Genomic DNA, 25539 nt, shown 5'->3' with positions numbered 1-25539 from the left:
AAGCAGTATGGGTGGTGGCATTGTCATGCTGGAGGGTCATGTCAGGATTAGCCTGCAGGAAGGGAACCACATGAGGAAGGAGGATGTCTTCCCTGTAACACACAGCGTTGAGATTGCCTGCAATGACAACAAGCTCAGTCCGATGTTGCTGTGACACACCGCCCCAGACATGACGGACCCTCCACCTTCAAATCGATCCCGCTCCAGAATACAGACCTCGGTGTAACGCTTATTCCTTCGACGATAAATCCTACCATCAACCTTGGTGAGACAAAACCGCGACTCGTCAGTGAAGAGCACTTTTTGCCAGTCCTGTCTGGTCCAGCGACGGTGGGTTTGTGCCCATAGACGACGTTGTTGCCGGTGGTCTGGTGAGGACATGCCTTACAACAGGCCTACAAGCCCTCAGTCCAGCCTCTCAGCCTATTGCGGACAGTCTGAGCACTGATGGAGGGATTGTGCGTTCCTGGTGTAACTCGGGCAGTCGTTGCCATCCTGTACCTGTCCTGCAGGTGTGATGTTCGGATGTACCGGTCCTGTGCAGGTGTTGTTACACGTGATCTGCCACTGCGAGGACGATCAGCTGTCCGTCCTATCTCCCTGTAGCACTGTCTTAGGCGTCTCACAGTACGGACATTGCAATTTATTGCCCTGGCCACATCTGCAGTCCTCATGCCTCCATGCAGCATGCCTAAGACACATTCACACAGATGAGCAGGGACCCTGGGCATCTTTCTTTTGGTGTTTTTCCAGTCAGTAAAGGCCTCTTTAGTGTCCTAAGTTTTCTTAACCGTGACCTTAATTGCCTACCGTCTGTAAGCTGTCAGTGTCTTAACAACCGTTCCACAGGTGCAAGTTCATTAATTGTTTATGGTTCATTGAACAAGCATGTGAAACGGTGTTTAAACCCTTTACAATGAAGAGCTGTGAAGTAATTTGGATTTTTACAACTTATCTTTGAAAGACGGGGCTCTGAAAAAGGGAAGTTCCTTTTTTGCTGAGTTTAATATACATGTAGTTATTACCATGCATGAGATCCCCCACATTGCAGCCTGTACATTTAATACAGTCACTGATCATGTACTCTACCTTGGCAAATAAAGGTGCAGTTCAGCTATGAATGTCAGATTATTTTTCAGTCATATCCAATACCAGCAGTATCAAATTCCAGTCTTTGAATGATGCTGTGTCAGCATGTACAGTGGGGGGAAAAAAGTATTTGATCCCCTGCTGATTTTGTATGTTTGCCCACTGACAAAGAAAGGATCAGTCTATAATTTTAATGGTAGGTTTATTTGAACAGTGAGAGACAGAATAACAACAAACATATCCAGAAAAACACATGTGGAAAATGTTATAAATTGATTTGCATTTTAATGAGGGAAATAAGTATTTGACCCCCTCTCAATCAGAAAGATTTCTGGCTCCCAGGTGTCTTTTATACAGGTAACGAGCTAAGATTAGGAGCACACTCTTAAAGGGAGTGCTCCTAACCGCAGCTTGTTACCTGTAAAAAGGCACCTGTCCACAGAAGCAATCAATCAATCAGATTCCAAACTCTCCACCATGGCCAAGACCAAAGAGCTCTAAGGATGTCAGGGACAAGATTGTAGACCTACACAAGGCTGGAATGGGCTACAAGACCATCGCCAAGCAGCTTGGTGAGAAGGTCACAACAGTTGGGGCGATTATTCTCAAATGGAAGAACCACAAAAGAACTGTTAACTGCCTGGGGCTCCATGCAAGATCACACCTCGTGGAGTTGCAATGATCATGAGAACGGTGAGGAATCAGCCCAGAACTACACGGGAGGATCTTGTCAATGATCTCAAGGCAGCTGGGACCATAGTCACTAAGAAAACAATTGGTAACACACTACGCCGTGAAGGACTAAAATCCTGCAGCGCCCGCAAGGTCCCCCTGCTCAAGAATACATATACATGCCCGTCTGAAGTTTGTCAATGAACATCTGAATGATTCAGAGGACAACTGGTGAAAGTGTTGTGGTCAGATGAGACCAAAACGGAGCTCTTTGACATCAACTCAACTTGCCGTGTTTGGAGGAGGAGGAATGCTGCCTATGACCCCAAGAACACCATCTCCACGGTCAAACATGGAGGTGGAAACATTATGCTTTGGGGGTGTTTTTCTGCTAAGGGGACAGGACAACTTCACCGCATCAAAGGGACGATGGACGGGGCCATGTACCGTCAAATCTTGGGTGAAAACCTCCTTCCCTTGCCAGGGCATTGAAAATGGGTCGTGGATGGGTATTCCAGCATGACAATGACCCAAAACACACAGCCAAGGCAACAAAGGAGTGGCTCAAGAAGAAGCACATTAAGGTCCTGGAGTGGCCTAGCCAGTCTCCAGACCTTAATCCCATAGAAAATCTGTGGAGGGAGCTGAAGGTTCGAGTTGTCAAACGTCAGCCTCGAAACCTTAATGACTTGGAGAAGATCTGGAAAGAGGAGTGGGACAAAATCCCTCCTGAGATGTGTGCAAACCTGGTGGCCAACTACAAGAAACGTCTGACCTCTGATTGCCAACAAGGGTTTTGCCACCAAGTACTAAGTCATGCTTTGCAGAGGGGTCAAATAATTATTTCCCTCATTAAAATGCAAATCATTTTATAACATTTTTGACATGCGTTTTTCAGGATTTTTTTGTTGTTATTCTGTCTCTCACTGTTCAAATAAACCTACTATTAAACTTATAGACTGATAATTTCTTTGTAAGTGGGCAAACGTACAAAATCAGCAGGGATCAAATACTTTCCTCCCCCCACTGTATGTATTACAATTACACACGTCAACAGTGTTTACCAATCTTGGTCTTGGGACATCCATGGTTACACATTGTAACTATGCAATAGACTACAAATATGATTTAACTGGTTAAAGGCTGATTTGTAATTCATAAATACAGAAATAGAATTTAAAAAGAAAACAGTACACTACATGTAAATACTCAAACCAGTTCATCTCAATATGTAATTTCCTTCATCTGCATTGATCTGAAACACATGATAGGTGTAGTATTTCAACAAATGAGACTTAATTTCAATCAGTAGAGAATGTGAAACGCTTTATTGGAAGAAGTTAATTATCCAAGTGCTATAAATACATGCATTATAAATATTAGAAATACATGTTCAATCTGTACTTCCTGTACTTCAATCTGTATTTTATAATGCACATCTGCTGTGCATTATAAAAACAGTAAGAAAGAGGTGGCGAGAGGTGTGAAAGACAGAAAGAAGTAAGAACATAGGAGCAGGGAATTCCGCATATGATTAATGAATCACAGTGCCACCTAATATTCTCTCAGTTCATCACAATTACATAATAGTGTCTAGTGATGTCTCCTAACAGCCTTGGGCTCCCAGTCGGCCCGAAGGTTATCTTAAGAGCGGGTGAGGTGGCGATGACGGGACTGGGGGTTGGCATCCTCTCTCACATCAAAACATACCTACAGATGAGAGAGAGCATGTTTAAGCCTCTTTTTTATTATTCTAACACTGTCAGTCATCATAATCATCAGGTGGTGAAATGCAAAACTGACCTTGGATCATTAACTCTGGGACTATTACATCTCTATTTCAATGTAAAGCATCCCTTAATAATACTTCCTGTTGACCTGACCAAGTGACCACTCACCTCTGATCATGCTGTGCCCTCTATGTAGCCAATTCAGATGCGGGAGGTGTTCACCGACACAGCTGATATAACCTAGAGGATTTAGGGAGAGAGGGATGAAGTGAAGGAGAGAGACTTGAGAAAATAAGGTGGTTAAAGAGACAGTGTTCAACAGGAATCTGTGTGTGTGGCCTCACCTGGTGTCCACACTAAGTGGCTGCATGAACGGACACACGAGGAAAAACAATATAGCGTAGTTATAGAAATAATGAAGTGTCTTACTATTCTCCATAGTTGGCCCTCTTACCTATTATTTGAAGGTGGAATTAGCCACAGTTATACACCTGAGCCTGCTTACTGCACAATACAATCCATCAATCAATCAGATTGATACATGAGTGTGTGTGTGGGTTATAGGATGTCTAATTGTTCTAAATTCGTTTTTGTACAGACATCACACCCTTACCTAAACAGCACTCTCACCTGAGAAGTAGAAATCAAAGGGAGATAAACAGAATTGAATAACAGCAGTTGACATAGCTAAGTAAATGGAAGAATACTCTTATTGCAATGTGGATGGCTCTTAAGAGCCTTTGGTGTAGCATAGTGTAGTCTTTGGTGTTGCCAGGGAACAGCACCCATTCAAAGAAGTAGGAGGTGAAGATCTCCGCACAGAGATTTCCTCTCTTGCTGCATTGTTGGACCCCATCCTTGAAACATCCTGCAGAGCACCAGACTTCTTCTCTGGCACACAGTGGTGAGCTGCAGAATCCCTCCTGGTCCTTATGTCCATCCTCATGATGTTTTGCAGGACAGCCTTCACACGCCTGAATTCCTCCAGGCGGCAGCCCCAGATGGCCCTGGTCACCCAACCTTGCAGTGCCCTACACAGTAACTGTAGGCAATCGTTTTGAAAGAATCTCCAGTTACAAGGTATCTGTAGGAATATGGACGATAATTTCATCTGAACTATCTGTTGCGATCGGGAGACCGGGCCATCAGTTATTACCGCAGAGAGCGGCTTGGAGCGCATGCTTCAAACCTATTGTGTTATGTAAATGGTTAATGATCACAGCCCTACAGATCATCTCAGGCCAATTATGCAATTAATATATGGTTAATATGTAATGAAATTACATGTACATATGAAGACAAACCTGACAGGATGAAATATGAAACGTAATTGTTTGCTAAACTGATAAATTCTGATATCAAACTGATGGAGATTATAGATTGATACATTTATATGTATTATCCTTCTCATGACTATGATGATCCTAAATGACTCCCTTCTGCTTCATATTCAATTCCTATGGAACCGTATTGCGGAATTACCTCATGTTAATAATGAGAATGATTTGACTTTCTGATTTGAATTTGATTATGTTATTCTGTTTCCGTTGTTATGCAGTACAGACAAACTACCCAGTAAATATACCACTTTGTGGTTAAAGAAATTCCTGCCTCAGTCTCATCCATTCCTCTGTCACCTGACCTGTGACCACCTGTTCGCCTTCACTATTGTCAGTCATCCTACTTGTCCAGCTACCCACACAGATTCCAATAATCTTTCACCAGGTAACTGGATTACTGAAGTATAATATCCCTTATAACAAATCAACATAACATTGCACACACACACAATAAGGTCATATCAAGGATAGCATCACAAATGAATACATAAACACCGCTTGAGGAGTTGATTAATTGAATCAGCTGTGCAGTGCTAAGGTAAAAACAAAAATGTGCACCTATTTCAGTCACCAGGACCGAGAACCACTGCTCTTCATTGGGACAGGCTTTCATAGCCCTCTTTATCTGAGGACAGAACCCCACAAGAAACAGACTTCATTGTAATTAAATGACACAGCACTAAATATTATGTTACTATTATCTCTATCCTCACTCCTAGGGACTGGAACTACGCAAAAGTACCTGCCCTATCCAGAATAGCCTACTCACTTTGACAGTTGGGGCTACTATCCTTTCACCCTCCTCCATGGCTGTTAACTAGTTACCTACAAATGCATTTTGAGTTTGTTTTTTACAGTGATCAATATAGATAGCTAATATGAAGTTTAGTAGCTGGTGATATTTAACTTAGATAACTATCTATCTTTACAGTATGTAAAGTTGGCTAGATAGCTAGCTAGCTCATTTAGCAACTCATTTGAGTTAGCCTGCTAGCTAGTTAGCTAATAATACACGTTTCTTTTACCATTTTCGAAACGTATATACTTACTTGAATAGCTTCTTCCAGCCATGTGGACAATTGTAAACAGGGCAGCAAAGTTTGTTTGTCACCAGAGCGTTTTAAAGCATATTACTGTTGAACTATTTACCCATTGAATAGCCAGACCTTCTTACAAACTTGCTATGCTGAATTCTTGACGCACACTCGAAACTGCTGCCTGCTATTTGCTGCCAAGCACGCCCACAAGCGAGTCACAATGGGCGGACTAAGCGGCACGCGGCAATTTACCGCTTGGTAGTGTACATGCCCGGTAGAGTAAACGAGCCGTACAAGGCAGCAGATACTCATAACACATTTAGTTCATAGCTACTTGTATATAATGCATTATTGGTCTTAGTTGTGTTGCCATCAACAAATGTCAAACTTGATCAATGTGTGGCATAAAAGTATGTGTGAGTGCATTTCTTGATCAATTCAATGTCACTTCCTTCAGCAATTTGTCTAAAGTTTGGATGGAGAAGTTTCCGTGCAACGCTCCACCACACTGTGGGAGTTGTAGTCATAAATGTGCTTTAGGCCTTCTTACTTATCTGAAAGAACCATTCAATAAACCTCATTTCCCAGAAACCAGTGTTTTCTGTTAGGCAACAGATCTTCGAGCGGGGACGAACGCTCATGTAGCAAACGAACGGACGGCAGGGTGATTAGCGGTAAAAAAAAAAAAAAAAAAAAAGGAAAGAAAACGGACTCTACTCTCTAACCGGATCTGGTGCTATAAGATGAGCTGAAAGCGGTATATCGCTGTAATGCTGTCCCGTTGACCCAGCCGTGCGCGTCGTTCCCAAACACTTACCACAGCGAAGGTAAAGTTTAGCACAACTCTGTACAGTTTTGGGTAGCATCCCCGCCTGTTAAAAATGTATTACTTGTGGTGAGGGAAGAAGCGCAGAAATGTATCTGTCATCATGAACGGGCAGTCATGATTTGTTTCCACTGACGCTGGTGAAACACATTTTTTCCCGAGATGAGAGACAGACTTCCACACTCGGATTCGAAAGGTTATGAGACTAGTAAACTGGTATCAGAGCCAGATTTATTAGGCAACTCGTCTCGGGATGTGTTGAAGTTAAGTGAAGTTGGAAGGGATTTTGTAGGCTACCCTGTAAGGTAACCTGAAATGGGCTAAACATGGTCATGGATTTGATGCTGACAATTTACCCATTGACTTGGGCATCATGTTGATGGACATAAGCTACAGGAGCCTATGTCATGAGTTACTGTTGCCTACTAATTGTTTGGATATGTGGTCTTGAGGTGGTATGATGGGGTGAATTGTTCTCCATGTTTTGTTTCCCTTGAGTATGTTTAGAAGATGAGTGGTCTAAAAATATGTTAAGATCAACCTCGCTGTACTCTCATGGATGATGTCGCAGCGTAGGCAAATAATGCATATGTGTAGATGGGCTACTAAACTTGCACAGAAGGAGCTCTGTCATTGAGTTCTGAAAGACACAAGACTCAGGAGGCACAATATGTTCCAGGAGTTTTTCTTTACCAGCCACATGATCAGGAAAAGCTCTAAGCCCCAATGACAGCCTACAATTAGGGTCTGGAGTTTTTCCTGGACAGGTCAAGTGGTCTGTAGCCTCGGTTTCCAGGCGTCCTCGCTGTTCGTGGTGAACGAGACATGGGGAGTATGGTAACACGACTAAGTGGTCAGGAAATCGATTGGGCTCTAGGCTCTAAACAACACAGCACAGGACACTGCTTTACTCACTATGCACTATAACACCTGTAGTACAGTAACCATGTACTAGACCACGTTTTACCCCAATAGTCATGACCTCATTCATTGTATTCTAACCACTCTAATATGGGTTGGGGTCAGTCCTTTTATAATTCAGTTCAAGTCCAACACAAAGTAAGGGCCATTTTCATTCCCTGAATTGAAAGGGGGTTGAATCCAACCCGGATTGTAACCCAGCCTGGATCAGTGTTAGAATAAAACACAGTGAACTGACTGGTCTATCACTCCTTCCACCCTATAACCCGAGCAGGTATACTACATACAGCTGCATGTTCTTCCTGTTTCTCTCTGCCTCTCCTAATCATTAACTGTTTACCCCTCACCCAGCTACACCAGGCTGGAGCATCAGATAGTGCCTGGCCCCATGCAAATCCTCCTGCTCCTTTTCTCTCCGGGTTTCCTCTGTTCCAAATCACCTCATTAGAACTGGGAAACCAACGGTCTGCTCCATTAGAATAATGTCATGTAAGGAAATCCAAGGTGGATGTTGGAAACTGAAATCCACTGATGGCAAGATATATGTTTCAATTTTACCCCAGTTTGATTTGATTCCCTGTTCATTTGTAATGCAAATAAACAGTCATTTATATATGCAGGACTGTAATGTCTTTACAGTTTACAGGGTTAGGAGGATGATCTGACAAAGTGAAGAGGCACAAAATGTCACTCTTACGGTTATTCCTGACTGTGTGACCTGCCCAGGTCTGGGAAAACTCAGGCCCTATAGTCATTCGTTAAAGTGTGTGTTGTGATTCTCTTTATATGGTTGTAAAATTCCTGCCTCTCCTCTCCTCCAGGTGTGGCCCAGTGTGTGTGTGAGACATGTCAGATAAGATGTCCAGTTTTCTGCACATCGGGGACATCTGCTCTCTGTATGCAGAGGGCTCCACCAACGGTTTCATCAGCACTCTGGGGTGAGTTAAGTTCACCTATCCCTTCCCTCCTTTAGCAATTATCACTTACCATCTCAAATGAATGGCAATGGTGGTCACATAGGTCTTCTAATGCAGGGCTGGTAAATTCCGGTCCTGGAGTGCAGAAAACCCCAGACATTGAACTGCCCTGGTCTATTGTAATCATTTTAGATGGTGCCTATATATTTCCCAATCATTTGGAATGGAGGAATATAGCTGCAACTACTCAGCAGATGCCATGGGACATGAACTCACCTGGACATTAGGGCACTTTTGAGGTCTGCACATGCATGACAAACTTTAATTGTGGAGGGAGCTATCCCTTTAAGGGTAAATTCATAGCTTCATGTACACTTGAGAAGGTCATTAAGGTACTGCCTTCAAAGCTCTGCAGTGCATACAGTGAGGGGGAAAAGTATTTGATCCCCTGCTGATTTTGTACGTTTGCCCACTGACGTTTGGCAACTCGAACCTTCAGGTCCCTCCACAGATTTTCTATGGGATTAAGGTCTGGAGACTAGCTAGGCCACTCCAGGACCTTAATGTGCTTCTTCTTGAGACACTCCTTTGTTGCCTTGGCTGTGTGTTTTGGGTCATTGTCATGCTGGAATACCCATCCACGACCCATTTTCAATACCCCGGCTGAGGGAAGGAGGTTCTCACCCAAGATTTGACAGTACATGGCCCCGTCCATCGTCCCTTTCATGCGGTGAAGTTGTCCTGTCCCCTTAGCAGAAAAACACCCCCAAAACATAATGTTTCCACGTCCATGTTTGACGGTGGGGATGGTGTTCTTGGGGTCATAGGCAGCATTCCTCCTCCTCCAAACACGGCGAGTTGAGTTGATGCCAAAGAGCTCCATTTTGGTCTCAACTGACCACAATATTTTCACCCAGTTGTCCTCTGAATCATTCAGATGTTCATTGGCAAACTTCAGACGGGCATGTATATGTGCTTTCTTGAGCATGGAGACCTTGCGTGCGCTGCAGGATTTCAGTCCTTCACGGCGTAGTGTGTTACCAATTGTTTTCTTGGTGACTATGGTCCCAGCTGCCTTGAGATCATTGACAAGATCCTCCCGTGTAGTTCTGGGCTGATTCCTCACCGTTCTCATGATCATTGCAACTCCACGAGGTGAGATCTTGCATGGAGCCCCAGGCCGAGGGATATTGACAGTTCTCTTGTGTTTCTTCCATTTGAGAATAATCGCACCAACTGTTGTCACCTTCTCGCCAAGCTGCTTGGCAATGGTCTTGTAGCCCATTCCAGCCTTGTGTAGGTCTACAATCTTCTCCCTGACATCCTTGGAGAGCTCCTTGGTCTTGGCCATGGTGGAGAGTTTGGAATCTGATTGATTGATTGCTTCTGTGGACAGGTGTCTTTTTATACAGGTAACAAGCTGAGATTAGGAGCACTCCCTTTAAGAGTGTGCAGGGGATCAAATACTTTTTTCCCTCACTGTATATAAAGGACTTTAGTCTGTAGTGGTGGTGTGAGTCCCAATCATAAGATAGATGAGTGTGGGTTTGAGAGAGGAATGCTGTGGAGATGAACCACAGTAGAGGTGGTGTGGCCTGTGAGTCTGAAAGTTAGTGTTATCATGGCAGGGAGGTACTGGCACACAGGGCTGTGTGTGCTGCTCAGGGGCCCCTCTGCCATCTGTGGGCCACTGATACCGAGTGGTTTGGAAGGGTAAATGACATTTCCACTTTTCTCAAAGAACAGAGCTGGTCAAACTAAGCCCTTTGAAGTGGTAGTCTGGTCCTGGGTATCTCCATGACCATGATGGTATGTAGACTGGGAAGAATGGGAAATAGGGAACTAATTAACACACAATGATAAGGTGTGATTGTGTGCGAGAGATGTCTGGGAGGGAGGGAGAAAGGTAGGGAGGAAGCCTGTGTATGGTATGTGTAGACTGTTGGTGATCCATAGACAATATTGGACACACAATGATAAGAGATGTTTGTGTGTGAGCAAGAGAAAACATTTATATAGGGTCATAATACCAGTGAGAACGTGTAAACACTCCACAGGAAATCTCCTACAACAGGGTTCCCCAACTAGCGGCCTGCTTTTCTGAGCAAATCAAAATATATACAAACTGGACATTAGACTATAAAAACACCAGCAAATATTCCCACACTTACTACAGATATGTGATCTTATACAATGGAAGTAATGTTTCAAATGATTGTTTTAGTTAAATGTTATATCTGTTTGGGCTTCTTGCTGTCAATTTAGAGTCTACTAAATATGTTCTGGCTCCCTGACCACCCGCTCAATAAAAATATCAGCCGTGTTGATGATCCCTGTCCTAGAACTCCTCATACACACACACACACACACACACACACACACACACACACACACACACACACACACACACACACACACACACACACACACAACTTTCTTCTCCATAATTTAACTTCTCATTCACTGCTGTCCATTGTATTCTCCATCAATCTCACCTGACTTCAGTCATAATGGATTCAATGCAGGTTTGGTTATTGTTCTGGGTCAAGATGACATGTAGGGGACTGTCATACTGTATGACTCCTGCATTAGTAATGTTATGTATTTTGGTCCATTTGATCCAGATCTGTGCTACTTGTCACTGTGTGCATAGTGTGCACTGTACTCCTCACAGTAACTGATAACACATGCCATAACATTATTAACACTTTTGGGCTCCCGAGTGGTTCAGCGCTCTAAGGCACTGCATCTCAGTGCTAGAGGCGTCACTACAGACCCTGGTTCGATCCTGGCCTGTATCACAACCGTCTGTAATCGAGAGTCCCATAGGGCGGCGCACAATTGGCCCAGCATCGTCTGGGTTTGGGGATGGGTTTGGCCGGGGTAGGCTGTCATTGTAAAATAAGAATTTATTCTTAACTGACTTGCCTAGTTAAATAAAAAAAATATTTGTCTTTAAATGAATGTGCTTCTGCCACACTCCTTGTCACTCACTTATTGCTGTGGCTATACATTGATTATATTACATATTTATTCCAGTTTGCGAAGACAAGCCATCAACTGCTGGTTTGATACTGTTTACATGTGATTTACAAGGGGGTGGATGGTTAGTAATGTTAGTGCTGCTAGAGGATCCCTGGACCCCCGACAGACAGAGCCCAGACCCCCGACAGACAGAGCCCAGACCCCCGACAGACAGAGCCCAGACCCCCGACAGACAGAGCCCAGACCCCCGACAGACAGAGCCCAGACCCCCGACAGACAGACCCCCGACAGACAGAGACCAGACAGACACACCAGACAGACACACCAGACAGACACACCAGACAGACACACCAGACAGACACACCAGACAGACACACCAGACAGACACACCGGACAGACACACCGGACAGACACACCGGACAGACAGACACACCAGACAGACAGACACACCAGACAGACAGACACACCAGACAGACAGACACACCAGACAGACACACCAGACAGACACACAGACAGACACGACAGACAGACAGAGACCAGACACACAGACAGACAGACAGACAGAGACCAGACACACAGACAGACAGAGACCAGACACACACAGACAGACAGAGACCAGACACACACACACAGACAGACAGAGACCAGACACACACAGACAGACAGAGACCAGACACACACAGACAGACAGAGACCAGACACACACAGACAGACAGAGACCAGACACACAGACAGACAGAGACCAGACACACAGACAGACAGAGACCAGACACACAGACAGACAGAGACCAGACACACAGACAGACAGAGACCAGACACACAGACAGACAGAGACCAGACACACAGACAGACAGAGACCAGACACACAGACAGACAGAGACCAGACACACACACAGACAGACAGAGACCAGACACACACACAGACAGACAGAGACCAGACACACACACAGACAGACAGAGACCAGACACACACACAGACAGACAGAGACCAGACACACACACAGACAGACAGAGACCAGACACACACACAGACAGACAGAGACCAGACACACACACAGACAGACAGAGACCAGACCCCCGACACCAGACCCCCGACACCAGACCCCCGACACCAGACCCCCGACACCAGACCCCCGACACCAGACCCCCGACACCAGACCCCGACAGACAGAGCCCAGACCCCCGACAGACAGAGCCCAGACCCCGACAGACAGAGCCCAGACCCCCGACAGACAGAGCCCAGACACACCAGACAGACACACCAGACAGACACACCAGACAGACACACCAGACAGACACAGACAGACAGAGACCAGACACACAGACACAGAGACCAGACACACAGACACAGAGACCAGACACACAGACAGAGACCAGACACACAGACACACAGACAGAGACCAGACACACAGACACACAGACAGAGACCAGCACACACACAGACACACAGACAGAGACCAGACACACACACAGACAGACAGACAGAGACCAGACACACACACAGACAGACAGACAGAGACCAGACACACACACAGACAGACAGACAGAGACCAGACACACACACAGACAGACAGACAGAGACCAGACACACACACAGACAGACAGACAGAGACCAGACACACACACAGACAGAGACCAGACCCCCGACACCAGACCCCCGACACCAGACCCCCGACACCAGACCCCGACACCAGACCCCGACACTAGACCCCGACAGACAGAGCCCAGACCCCGACAGACAGAGCCCAGACCCCCGACAGACAGAGCCCAGACCCCCGACAGACAGAGCCCAGACCCCCGACAGACAGAGCCCAGACCCCCGACAGACAGAGCCCAGACACACCAGACAGACACACCAGACAGACACACCAGACAGACACACCAGACAGACACACCAGACAGACACACCAGACAGACACACCAGACAGACACAGACAGACAGAGACCAGACAGACACAGACAGACAGAGACCAGACAGACACAGACAGACAGAGACCAGACACACAGACACAGAGACCAGACACACAGACACAGAGACCAGACACACAGACACAGAGACCAGACACACAGACACAGAGACCAGACACACAGACACACAGACAGAGACCAGACACACAGACAGACAGACAGAGACCAGACACACACACAGACAGACAGACAGAGACCAGACACACACACAGACAGACAGACAGAGACCAGACACACACACAGACAGACAGACAGAGACCAGACACACACACAGACAGACAGACAGAGACCAGACACACACACAGACAGACAGACAGAGACCAGACACACACACAGACAGACAGACAGAGACCAGACACACACACAGACAGACAGACAGAGACCAGACACACACACAGACAGACAGACAGAGACCAGACACACACACACACAGACAGACAGAGACCAGACACACACACACACACACAGACAGACAGAGACCAGAACACACACACACACACAGACAGACAGAGACCAGACACACACACACACACACAGACAGACAGAGACCAGACACACACACACACACACACAGACAGACAGAGACCAGACACACACACACACACACACAGACAGACAGAGACCAGACACACACACACACACACACAGACAGACAGAGACCAGACACACACACACACACACAGACAGACAGAGACCAGACACACACACACACACACAGACAGACAGAGACCAGACACACACACACACACACAGACAGACAGAGACCAGACACACACACACACACACAGACAGACAGAGACCAGACACACACACACACACAGACAGACAGAGACCAGACACACACACACACACACAGACAGACAGAGACCAGACACACACACACACAGACAGACAGAGACCAGACACACACACACACAGACAGACAGAGACCAGACCCCCGACAGACAGAGCCCAGACACACAGACACACAGACAGAGCCCAGACAGACAGACAGACAGACAGACAGACAGACAGAGACCAGACACACACACAGACAGACAGACAGAGACCAGACACACACACAGACAGACAGACAGAGACCAGACCCCGACAGACAGAGCCCAGACAGACAGACAGACAGACAGAGACCAGACACACACACAGACAGACAGACAGAGACCAGACACACACACAGACAGACAGACAGAGACCAGACACACACACAGACAGACAGACAGAGACCAGACACACACACAGACAGACAGACAGAGACCAGACACACACACAGACAGACAGACAGACAGAGACCAGACACACACACAGACAGACAGACAGACAGAGACCAGACACACACACAGACAGACAGACAGAGACCAGACACACACACAGACAGACAGACAGAGACCAGACACACACACAGACAGACAGACAGAGACCAGACACACACACAGACAGACAGACAGAGACCAGACACACACACAGACAGACAGACAGAGACCAGACACACAGACAGACAGACAGACAGAGACCAGACACACACAGACAGACAGACAGAGACCAGACACACACACAGACAGACAGACAGAGACCAGACACACACACAGACAGACAGACAGAGACCAGACACACACACAGACAGACAGACAGAGACCAGACACACACACAGACAGAGACCAGACCCCGACACCAGACCCCCGACAACAGACCCCGACACCAGACCCCGACACAGACCCAGACACAGACCGCCGACACAGACCCCCGACAGACAGAGCCCAGACCCCGACAGACAGAGCCCAGACCCACGACAGACAGAGCCCAGACCCCCGACAGACAGAGCCCAGACCCCGACAGACAGAGCCCAGACCCCGACAGACAGAGCCCAGACCCCCGACAGACAGAGCCCAGACACCGACAGACAGAGCCCAGACCCCCGACAGACAGAGCCCAGACCCCCGACAGACAGAGCCCAGACCCCCGACAGACAGAGCCCAGACACACCAGACAGACACACCAGACAGACACACCAGACAGACACACCAGACAGACACAGACAGACAGAGACCAGACACACAGACACACAGAACCAGACAGACACAGACACAGAGACCAGACACAACAGACACAGAGACCAGACACACAGACACAGACAGACAGACAGACGACAGAGACCAGACACACAGACACAGAGACAGACACACAGACAGAGACCAGACACACAGACACACAGACAGAGACCAGACACACAGACACACAGACAGAGACCAGACACACAGACACACAGACAGAGACCAGACACACACACAGACAGACAGACAGAGACCAGACACACACACAGACAGACAGACAGAGACCAGACACACACACAGACAGACAGACAGAGACCAGACACACACACAGACAGACAGACAGAGACCAGACACACACACAGACAGACAGACAGAGACCAGACACACACACAGACAGACAGACAGAGACCAGACACACACACACACACACACAGACAGACAGAGACCAGACACACACACACACAGACAGACAGAGACCAGACACACACACACACACACAGACAGACAGAGACCAGACACACACACCACACACAGACAGACAGAGACCAGACACACACACACACACACAGACAGACAGAGACCAGACACACACACACACACACAGACAGACAGAGACCAGACACACACACACACACACAGACAGACAGAGACCAGACACACACACACACACACACAGACAGACAGAGACCGACAGACACACACACACACACACAGACAGACAGAGACCAGCACACACACACACACACACAGACAGACAGAGACCAGACACACACACAACACACAGACAGACAGAGACCAGACACACACACACACACAGACAGACAGAGACCAGACACACACACACACACAGACAGACAGAGACCAGACACACACACACAGACAGACAGAGACCAGACACCGACAGACAGAGCACAGACACACAGACAGACAGACAGAGACCAGACAGACAGACAGACAGACAGACAGAGACCAGACACACACACAGACAGACAGACAGAGACCAGACACACACACAGACCAGACACACACACAGACAGACAGACAGAGACCAGACACACACACAGACAGACAGACAGAGACCAGACACACACACAGACAGACAGACAGAGACCAGACACACACACAGACAGACAGACAGAGACCAGACACACACACAGACAGACAGACAGAGACCAGACACACACACAGACAGACAGACAGAGACCAGACACACACAGACAGACAGACAGACAGAGACCAGACACACACACAGACAGACAGACAGAGACCAGACACACACACAGACAGACAGACAGAGACCAGACACACACACAGACAGACAGACAGAGACCAGACACACACACAGACAGACAGACAGAGACCAGACACACACACAGACAGACAGACAGAGACCAGACACACAGACACACAGACAGACAGACAGAGACCAGACAGACAGACAGAGACCAGACACACAGACACACAGACAGACAGACAGAGACCAGACACACAGACACACAGACAGACAGACAGAGACCAGACACACAGACACACAGACAGACAGACAGAGACCAGACACACAGACACACAGACAGACAGACAGAGACCAGACACACAGACACACAGACAGACAGACAGAGACCAGACACACAGACACACAGACAGACAGACAGAGACCAGACACACAGACACACAGACAGACAGACAGAGACCAGACACACAGACACACAGACAGACAGACAGAGACCAGACACACAGACACACAGACAGACAGACAGAGACCAGACACACAGACACACAGACAGACAGACAGAGACCAGACACACAGACACACAGACAGACAGACAGAGACCAGACACACACACAGACAGACAGACAGAGACCAGACACACACACAGACAGACAGACAGAGACCAGACACACACACAGACAGACAGACAGAGACCAGACACACACACAGACAGACAGACAGAGACCAGACACACACACAGACAGACAGACAGAGACCAGACACACACACAGACAGACAGACAGAGACCAGACACACAGACAGACAGACAGAGACCAGACACACAGACAGACAGACAGAGACCAGACACACAGACAGACAGACAGAGACCAGACACACAGACAGACAGACAGAGACCAGACACACAGACAGAGACCAGACACACAGACAGACAGACAGAGACCAGACACACAGACAGACAGACAGACAGAGACCAGACACACAGACAGACAGACAGACAGAGACCAGACACACAGACAGACAGACAGACAGAGACCAGACACACAGACAGACAGACAGAGACCAGACACACAGACAGACAGACAGAGACCAGACACACAGACAGACAGAGACCAGACACACAGACAGACAGACAGAGACCAGACACACAGACAGACAGACAGAGACCAGACACACAGACAGACAGACAGAGACCAGACACACAGACAGACAGACAGAGACCAGACACACAGACAGACAGACAGAGACCAGACACACAGACAGACAGACAGAGACCAGACACACAGACAGACAGACAGAGACCAGACACACAGACAGACAGACAGAGACCAGACACACAGACAGACAGACAGAGACCAGACACACAGACAGACAGACAGAGACCAGACACACAGACAGACAGACAGAGACCAGACACACAGACAGACAGACAGAGACCAGACACACAGACAGACAGACAGAGACCAGACACACAGACAGACAGACAGAGACCAGACACACAGACAGACAGACAGAGACCAGACACACAGACAGACAGACAGAGACCAGACACACAGACAGACAGACAGAGACCAGACACACAGACAGACAGACAGAGACCAGACACACAGACAGACAGACAGAGACCAGACACACAGACAGACAGACAGAGACCAGACACACAGACAGACAGACAGAGACCAGACACACAGACAGACAGACAGAGACCAGACACACAGACAGACAGACAGAGACCAGACACACAGACAGACAGACAGAGACCAGACACACAGACAGACGGAGACCAGACACACAGACAGACGAGAGACCAGACACACAGACAGACGGAGACCAGACACACAGACAGACAGCGAGACCAGACACACAGACAGACGGAGACGCAGACACACACACAGACAGACGGAGACCAGACACACACACAGACAGACAGACGGAGACCAGACACACACACACAGACAGACAGACGGAGACCAGACACACACACAGACAGACAGACAGACGGAGACCAGACACACACACACAGACAGACAGACGGAGACCAGACACACACACAGACAGACAGACAGACGGAGACCAGACACACACACAGACAGACAGACAGACGGAGACCAGACACACACACACAGACAGACAGACAGACGGAGACCAGACACACACACACAGACAGACAGACAGACGGAGACCAGCACACACACACAGACAGACAGACAGACGGAGACCAGACACACACAGACAGACAGACAGACAGACGGAGACCAGACACACACACACAGACAGACAGACAGACGGAGACCAGACACACACACACAGACAGACAGACAGACAGACGGAGACCAGACACACACACACAGACAGACAGACAGAGACCAGACACACACACAGACAGACAGACAGACAGAGACCAGACACACACACAGACAGACAGACAGACAGAGACCAGACACACACACAGACAGACAGAGACCAGACACACAGACAGACAGACGGAGACCAGACACACAGACAGACAGACGGAGACCAGACACACACACACAGACAGACGGAGACCAGACACACACACACAGACAGACGGAGACCAGACACACACACACAGACAGACAGACGGAGACCAGACACACACACACAGACAGACAGACGGAGACCAGACACACACACACAGACAGACAGACGGAGACCAGACACACACACACAGACAGACGGAGACCAGACACACAGACAGACAGACAGACAGACAGAGACCAGACACACAGACAGACAGACAGAGACCAGACACACAGACAGACAGACAGAGACCAGACACACAGACAGACAGACAGAGACCAGACACACAGACAGACAGACAGAGACCAGACACACAGACAGACAGACAGAGACCAGACACACAGACAGACAGACAGAGACCAGACAGACACAGACAGACAGACAGAGACCAGACAACGACAGACAGAGACCAGACACACAGACAGACAGACAGAGACCAGACACACAGACAGACAGACAGAGACCAGACACACACAGACAGAGACCAGACACACAGACAGACAGAGACCAGACACACAGACAGACAGAGACCAGACACACAGACAGAGACCAGACACACAGACAGACAGAGACCAGACACACAGACAGACGGAGACCAGACACAGACAGACAGAGACCAGACACACAGACAGACAGAGACCAGACACACAGACAGACGGAGACCAGACACACAGACAGACGGAGACCAGACACACAGACAGACGGAGACCAGACACACAGACAGACGGAGACCAGACACACAGACAGACGGAGACCAGACACACAGACAGACGGAGACCAGACACACAGACAGACGGAGACCAGACACACACACACAGACAGACAGACGGAGACCAGACACACACACACAGACAGACAGACGGAGACCAGACACACAGACAGACAGACAGAGACCAGACACACAGACAGACAGACAGAGACCAGACACACAGACAGACAGACAGAGACCAGACACACAGACAGACAGACAGAGACCAGACACACAGACAGACAGACAGAGACCAGACACACAGACAGACGGAGACCAGACACACAGACAGACGGAGACCAGACAACAGACAGACAGACGGAGACCAGACACACACACAGACAGACAGACAGAGACAGACGACACACACACAGACAGACAGACGGAGACCAGACACACACACACAGACAGACAGAGACCAGACACACAGACAGACAGACAGAGACCAGACACACAGACAGACAGACAGAGACCAGACACACAGACAGACAGACGGAGACCAGACACACAGACAGACAGACGGAGACCAGACACACACACACAGACAGACGGAGACCAGACACACACACACAGACAGACGGAGACCAGACACACACACACAGACAGACAGACGGAGACCAGACACACACACACAGACAGACAGACGGAGACCAGACACACACACACAGACAGACAGAGACCAGACACACAGACAGACAGACAGACAGACAGAGACCAGACACACAGACAGACAGACAGAGACCAGACACACAGACAGACAGACAGAGACCAGACACACAGACAGACAGACAGAGACCAGACACACAGACAGACAGACAGAGACCAGACACACAGACAGAGACCAGACACACAGACAGACAGACAGAGACCAGACACACAGACAGACAGAGACCAGACACACAGACAGACAGAGACCAGACACACACAGACAGAGACCAGACACACAGACAGACAGAGACCAGACACACAGACAGACAGAGACCAGACACACAGACAGACAGAGACCAGACACACAGACAGACGGAGACCAGACACACAGACAGACGGAGACCAGACACACAGACAGACGGAGACCAGACACACAGACAGACGGAGACCAGACACACAGACAGACGGAGACCAGACACACAGACAGACAGACGAGACCAGACACACAGACAGACGGAGACCAGACAGACAGACAGACGGAGACCAGACACACAGACAGACGGAGACCAGACACACAGACAGACGGAGACCAGACACACAGACAGACGGAGACCAGACAGACAGACAGACGGAGACCAGCAGACACACACACAGACAGACAGACGGAGACCAGACACACACAACAGACAGACAGACGGAGACCAGACAACACACACAGACAGACAGACGGAGACCAGACACACAGACAGACAGACAGAGACCAGACACACAGACAGACAGACAGAGACCAGACACACAGACAGACAGACAGAGACCAGACACACAGACAGACAGACAGAGACCAGACACACAGACAGACAGACAGAGACCAGACACACAGACAGACAGACAGAGACCAGACACACAGACAGACAGACAGAGACCAGACACACAGACAGACAGACAGAGACCAGACACACAGACAGACAGAGACCAGACACACAGACAGACAGAGACCAGACACACAGACAGACGGAGACCAGACACACAGACAGACGGAGACCAGACACACAGACAGACGGAGACCAGACACACAGACAGACGGAGACCAGACACACAACACGACAGACAGACAGACAGAGACCAGACACACACACACAGACAGACAGACGGAGACCAGACACACACACAGACAGACAGACAGACGGAGACAGACACACACACAGACAGACAGACAGACGGAGACCAGCACACACACAGACAGACAGACAGACGGAGACCAGACACACACACACAGACAGACAGACGGAGACCAGACACACACACACAGACAGACAGACGGAGACCAGACACACACACACAGACAGACAGACGGAGACCAGACACACACACAGACAGACAGACAGACGGAGACCAGACACACACACAGACAGACAGACAGACGGAGACCAGACACACACACAGACAGACAGACAGACGGAGACCAGACACACACACAGACAGACAGACAGATGGAGACCAGACACACACAGACAGACAGACAGACAGACGGAGACCAGACACACAGACAGACAGACAGAGACCAGACACACAGACAGACAGACAGAGACCAGACACACAGACAGACAGACAGAGACCAGACACACAGACAGACGGAGACCAGACACACAGACAGACAGAGACCAGACACACAGACAGACAGAGACCAGACAGACAGACAGACGGAGACCAGACACGACAGACAGACAGAGACCAGACACACACACACAGACAGACAGACGGAGACCAGACACACACAGACAGACAGACAGACGGAGACCAGACAGCACACAACAGACAGACAGAGACCAGACACACAGACAGACAGAGACCAGACACACAGACAGACAGACAGAGACCAGACACACAGACAGACAGACAGAGACCAGACACACAGACAGACAGACAGAGACCAGACACACAGACAGACAGACAGAGACCAGACACACAGACAGACAGAGACCAGACACACAGACAGACGGAGACCAGACACACAGACAGACGGAGACCAGACACACAGACAGAGACCAGACACACAGACAGACGGAGACCAGACACACACACAGACAGACAGACGGAGACCAGACACACACACAGACAGACAGACAGACGGAGACCAGACACACACACAGACAGACAGACAGACGGAGACCAGACACACACACAGACAGACAGACAGACGGAGACCAGACACACACACACAGACAGACAGACGGAGACCAGACACACACACACAGACAGACAGACGGAGACCAGACACACACACACAGACAGACAGACGGAGACCAGACACACACACAGACAGACAGACGGAGACCAGACACACACACAGACAGACAGACAGACGGAGACCAGACACACACACAGACAGACAGACAGACGGAGACCAGACACACACACAGACAGACAGACAGACGGAGACCAGACACACACACACAGACAGACAGACAGACGGAGACCAGACACACACACACAGACAGACAGACAGACGGAGACCAGACACACACACACAGACAGACAGACAGACGGAGACCAGACACACACACAGACAGACAGACAGACAGACGGAGACCAGACACACACACAGACAGACAGACAGACAGACGGAGACCAGACACACACACAGACAGACAGACAGACGGAGACCAGACACACACACAGACAGACAGACAGACAGAGACCAGACACACAGACAGACAGACAGACAGACAGAGACAGACACACACACAGACAGACAGACAGACAGAGACCAGACACACACACAGACAGACAGACAGACAGAGACCAGACACACACAGACACAGACAGACAGACAGAGACCAGACACACAGACAGACAGACAGAGACCAGACACACAGACAGACAGACGGAGACCAGACAGACAGACAGACAGACGGAGACCAGACACACAGACAGACAGACGGAGACCAGACACACAGACAGACAGACGGAGACCAGACACACAGACAGACAGACGGAGACCAGACACACAGCACAGACAGACAGAGACCAGACACACACACACAGACAGACGGAGACCAGACACACACAGACAGACGGAGACCAGACACACACAACAGACAGACAGACAGACAGAGACCAGACACACACACACAGACAGACAGACGGAGACCAGACACACACACAGACAGACAGAGACCAGACACACAGACAGACAGACAGACAGACAGAGACCAGACACACAGACAGACAGACAGACAGACAGAGACCAGACACACAGACAGACAGAGACCAGACACACAGACAGACAGACAGAGACCAGACACACAGACAGACAGACAGAGACCAGACACACAGACAGACAGACAGAGACCAGACACACAGACAGACAGACAGAGACCAGACACACAGACAGACAGACAGAGACCAGACACACAGACAGACAGACAGAGACCAGACACACAGACAGACAGACAGAGACCAGACACACAGACAGACAGACAGAGACCAGACACACAGACAGACAGACAGAGACCAGACACACACAGACAGAGACCAGACACACAGACAGACAGAGACCAGACACACAGACACACAGACAGACAGACAGACAGAGACCAGACACACAGACAGACAGACAGACAGAGACCAGACACACAGACAGACAGACAGAGACCAGACACACAGACAGACAGACAGAGACCAGACACACAGACAGACAGACAGAGACCAGACACACAGACAGACAGACAGAGACCAGACACACAGACAGACAGACAGAGACCAGACACACAGACAGAGACCAGACACACAGACAGACAGAGACCAGACACACAGACAGACAGAGACCAGACACACAGACAGACGGAGACCAGACACACAGACAGACGGAGACCAGACACACAGACAGACGGAGACCAGACACACAGACAGACGGAGACCAGACAGACACAGACAGACAGACAGACAGACAGAGACCAGACAGACACACAGACAGACAGACAGACGGAGACCAGACACACACAGACAGACAGACAGACGGAGACCAGACACACACAACAGACAGACAGACGGAGACCAGACACACACACACACAGACAGACAGACGGAGACCAGACACACACACACACAGACAGACAGACGGAGACCAGACACACACACACAGACAGACAGACAGAGACCAGACACACACAGACAGACAGACAGACGGAGACCAGACACACACAGACAGACAGACAGACAGACAGAGACCAGACACACACACACAGACAGACAGACGGAGACCAGACACACACAGACAGACAGACAGACGGAGACCAGACACACACAGACAGACAGACAGACGGAGACCAGACACACACACAGACAGACAGACAGACGGAGACCAGACACACACACAGACAGACAGACAGACGGAGACCAGACAGACACACACAGACAGACAGACAGACGGAGACCAGACACACACACAGACAGACAGACAGACAGAGACCAGACACACACACACACAGACAGACAGACAGAGACCAGACACACAACAGACAGACAGACAGACAGACAGACAGAGACCAGACACAACACAGACAGACAGACAGACAGAGACAGACACACACACAGACAGACAGACAGACAGAGACCAGACAGACAGACAGACAGACAGAGACCAGACACACACACAGACAGACAGACAGACAGAGACAGACACACACACAGACAGACAGACAGACAGAGACCAGACAGACACACAGACAGACAGACAGACAGAGACCAGACACACACACAGACAGACAGACAGACAGAGACCAGACACACACACAGACAGACAGACAGACAGAGACCAGACACACACACAGACAGACAGACAG

At 49.0% G+C, this 25539-nt stretch overlaps 1 protein-coding gene and 1 long non-coding RNA gene across 4 annotated transcripts in view; one reads left to right on the top strand and one right to left on the bottom strand.

Moving 5' to 3' along the window:
• Nucleotides 1–3070: 3070 nt before the first annotated feature.
• Nucleotides 3071–6222, bottom strand: LOC106583164 (uncharacterized). Its single transcript, XR_001323454.2, has 2 exons — nt 3660–6222; nt 3071–3471 (listed from the first exon to the last, which is right to left on the bottom strand). It is a non-coding gene; the product is annotated as an uncharacterized lncRNA (long non-coding RNA).
• A 4-nt stretch (nt 6223–6226) lies between these two features.
• The window catches only part of LOC106583165 (inositol 1,4,5-trisphosphate receptor type 1), a 190689-nt gene continuing 171376 nt past the window's right edge, over nt 6227–25539 (top strand). For all 3 annotated transcript variants that reach the window (XM_045705741.1, XM_045705740.1, XM_045705739.1), the window contains exons 1-2: nt 6227–6695; nt 8437–8553. In XM_045705741.1, the coding sequence (XP_045561697.1) occupies nt 8462–8553 (92 nt within the window). In that variant the 5' untranslated portion in view covers nt 6227–6695; nt 8437–8461. The remainder of the gene's footprint in view (nt 6696–8436; nt 8554–25539) is intronic.

Source organism: Salmo salar, chromosome ssa22, assembly GCF_905237065.1.
Source record: "Salmo salar chromosome ssa22, Ssal_v3.1, whole genome shotgun sequence".
Lineage (NCBI taxonomy): Eukaryota > Metazoa > Chordata > Actinopteri > Salmoniformes > Salmonidae > Salmo > Salmo salar.
Note: the sequence above shows the minus strand (reverse complement) of the source record. Positions and strands in the feature narration are given on the sequence as shown.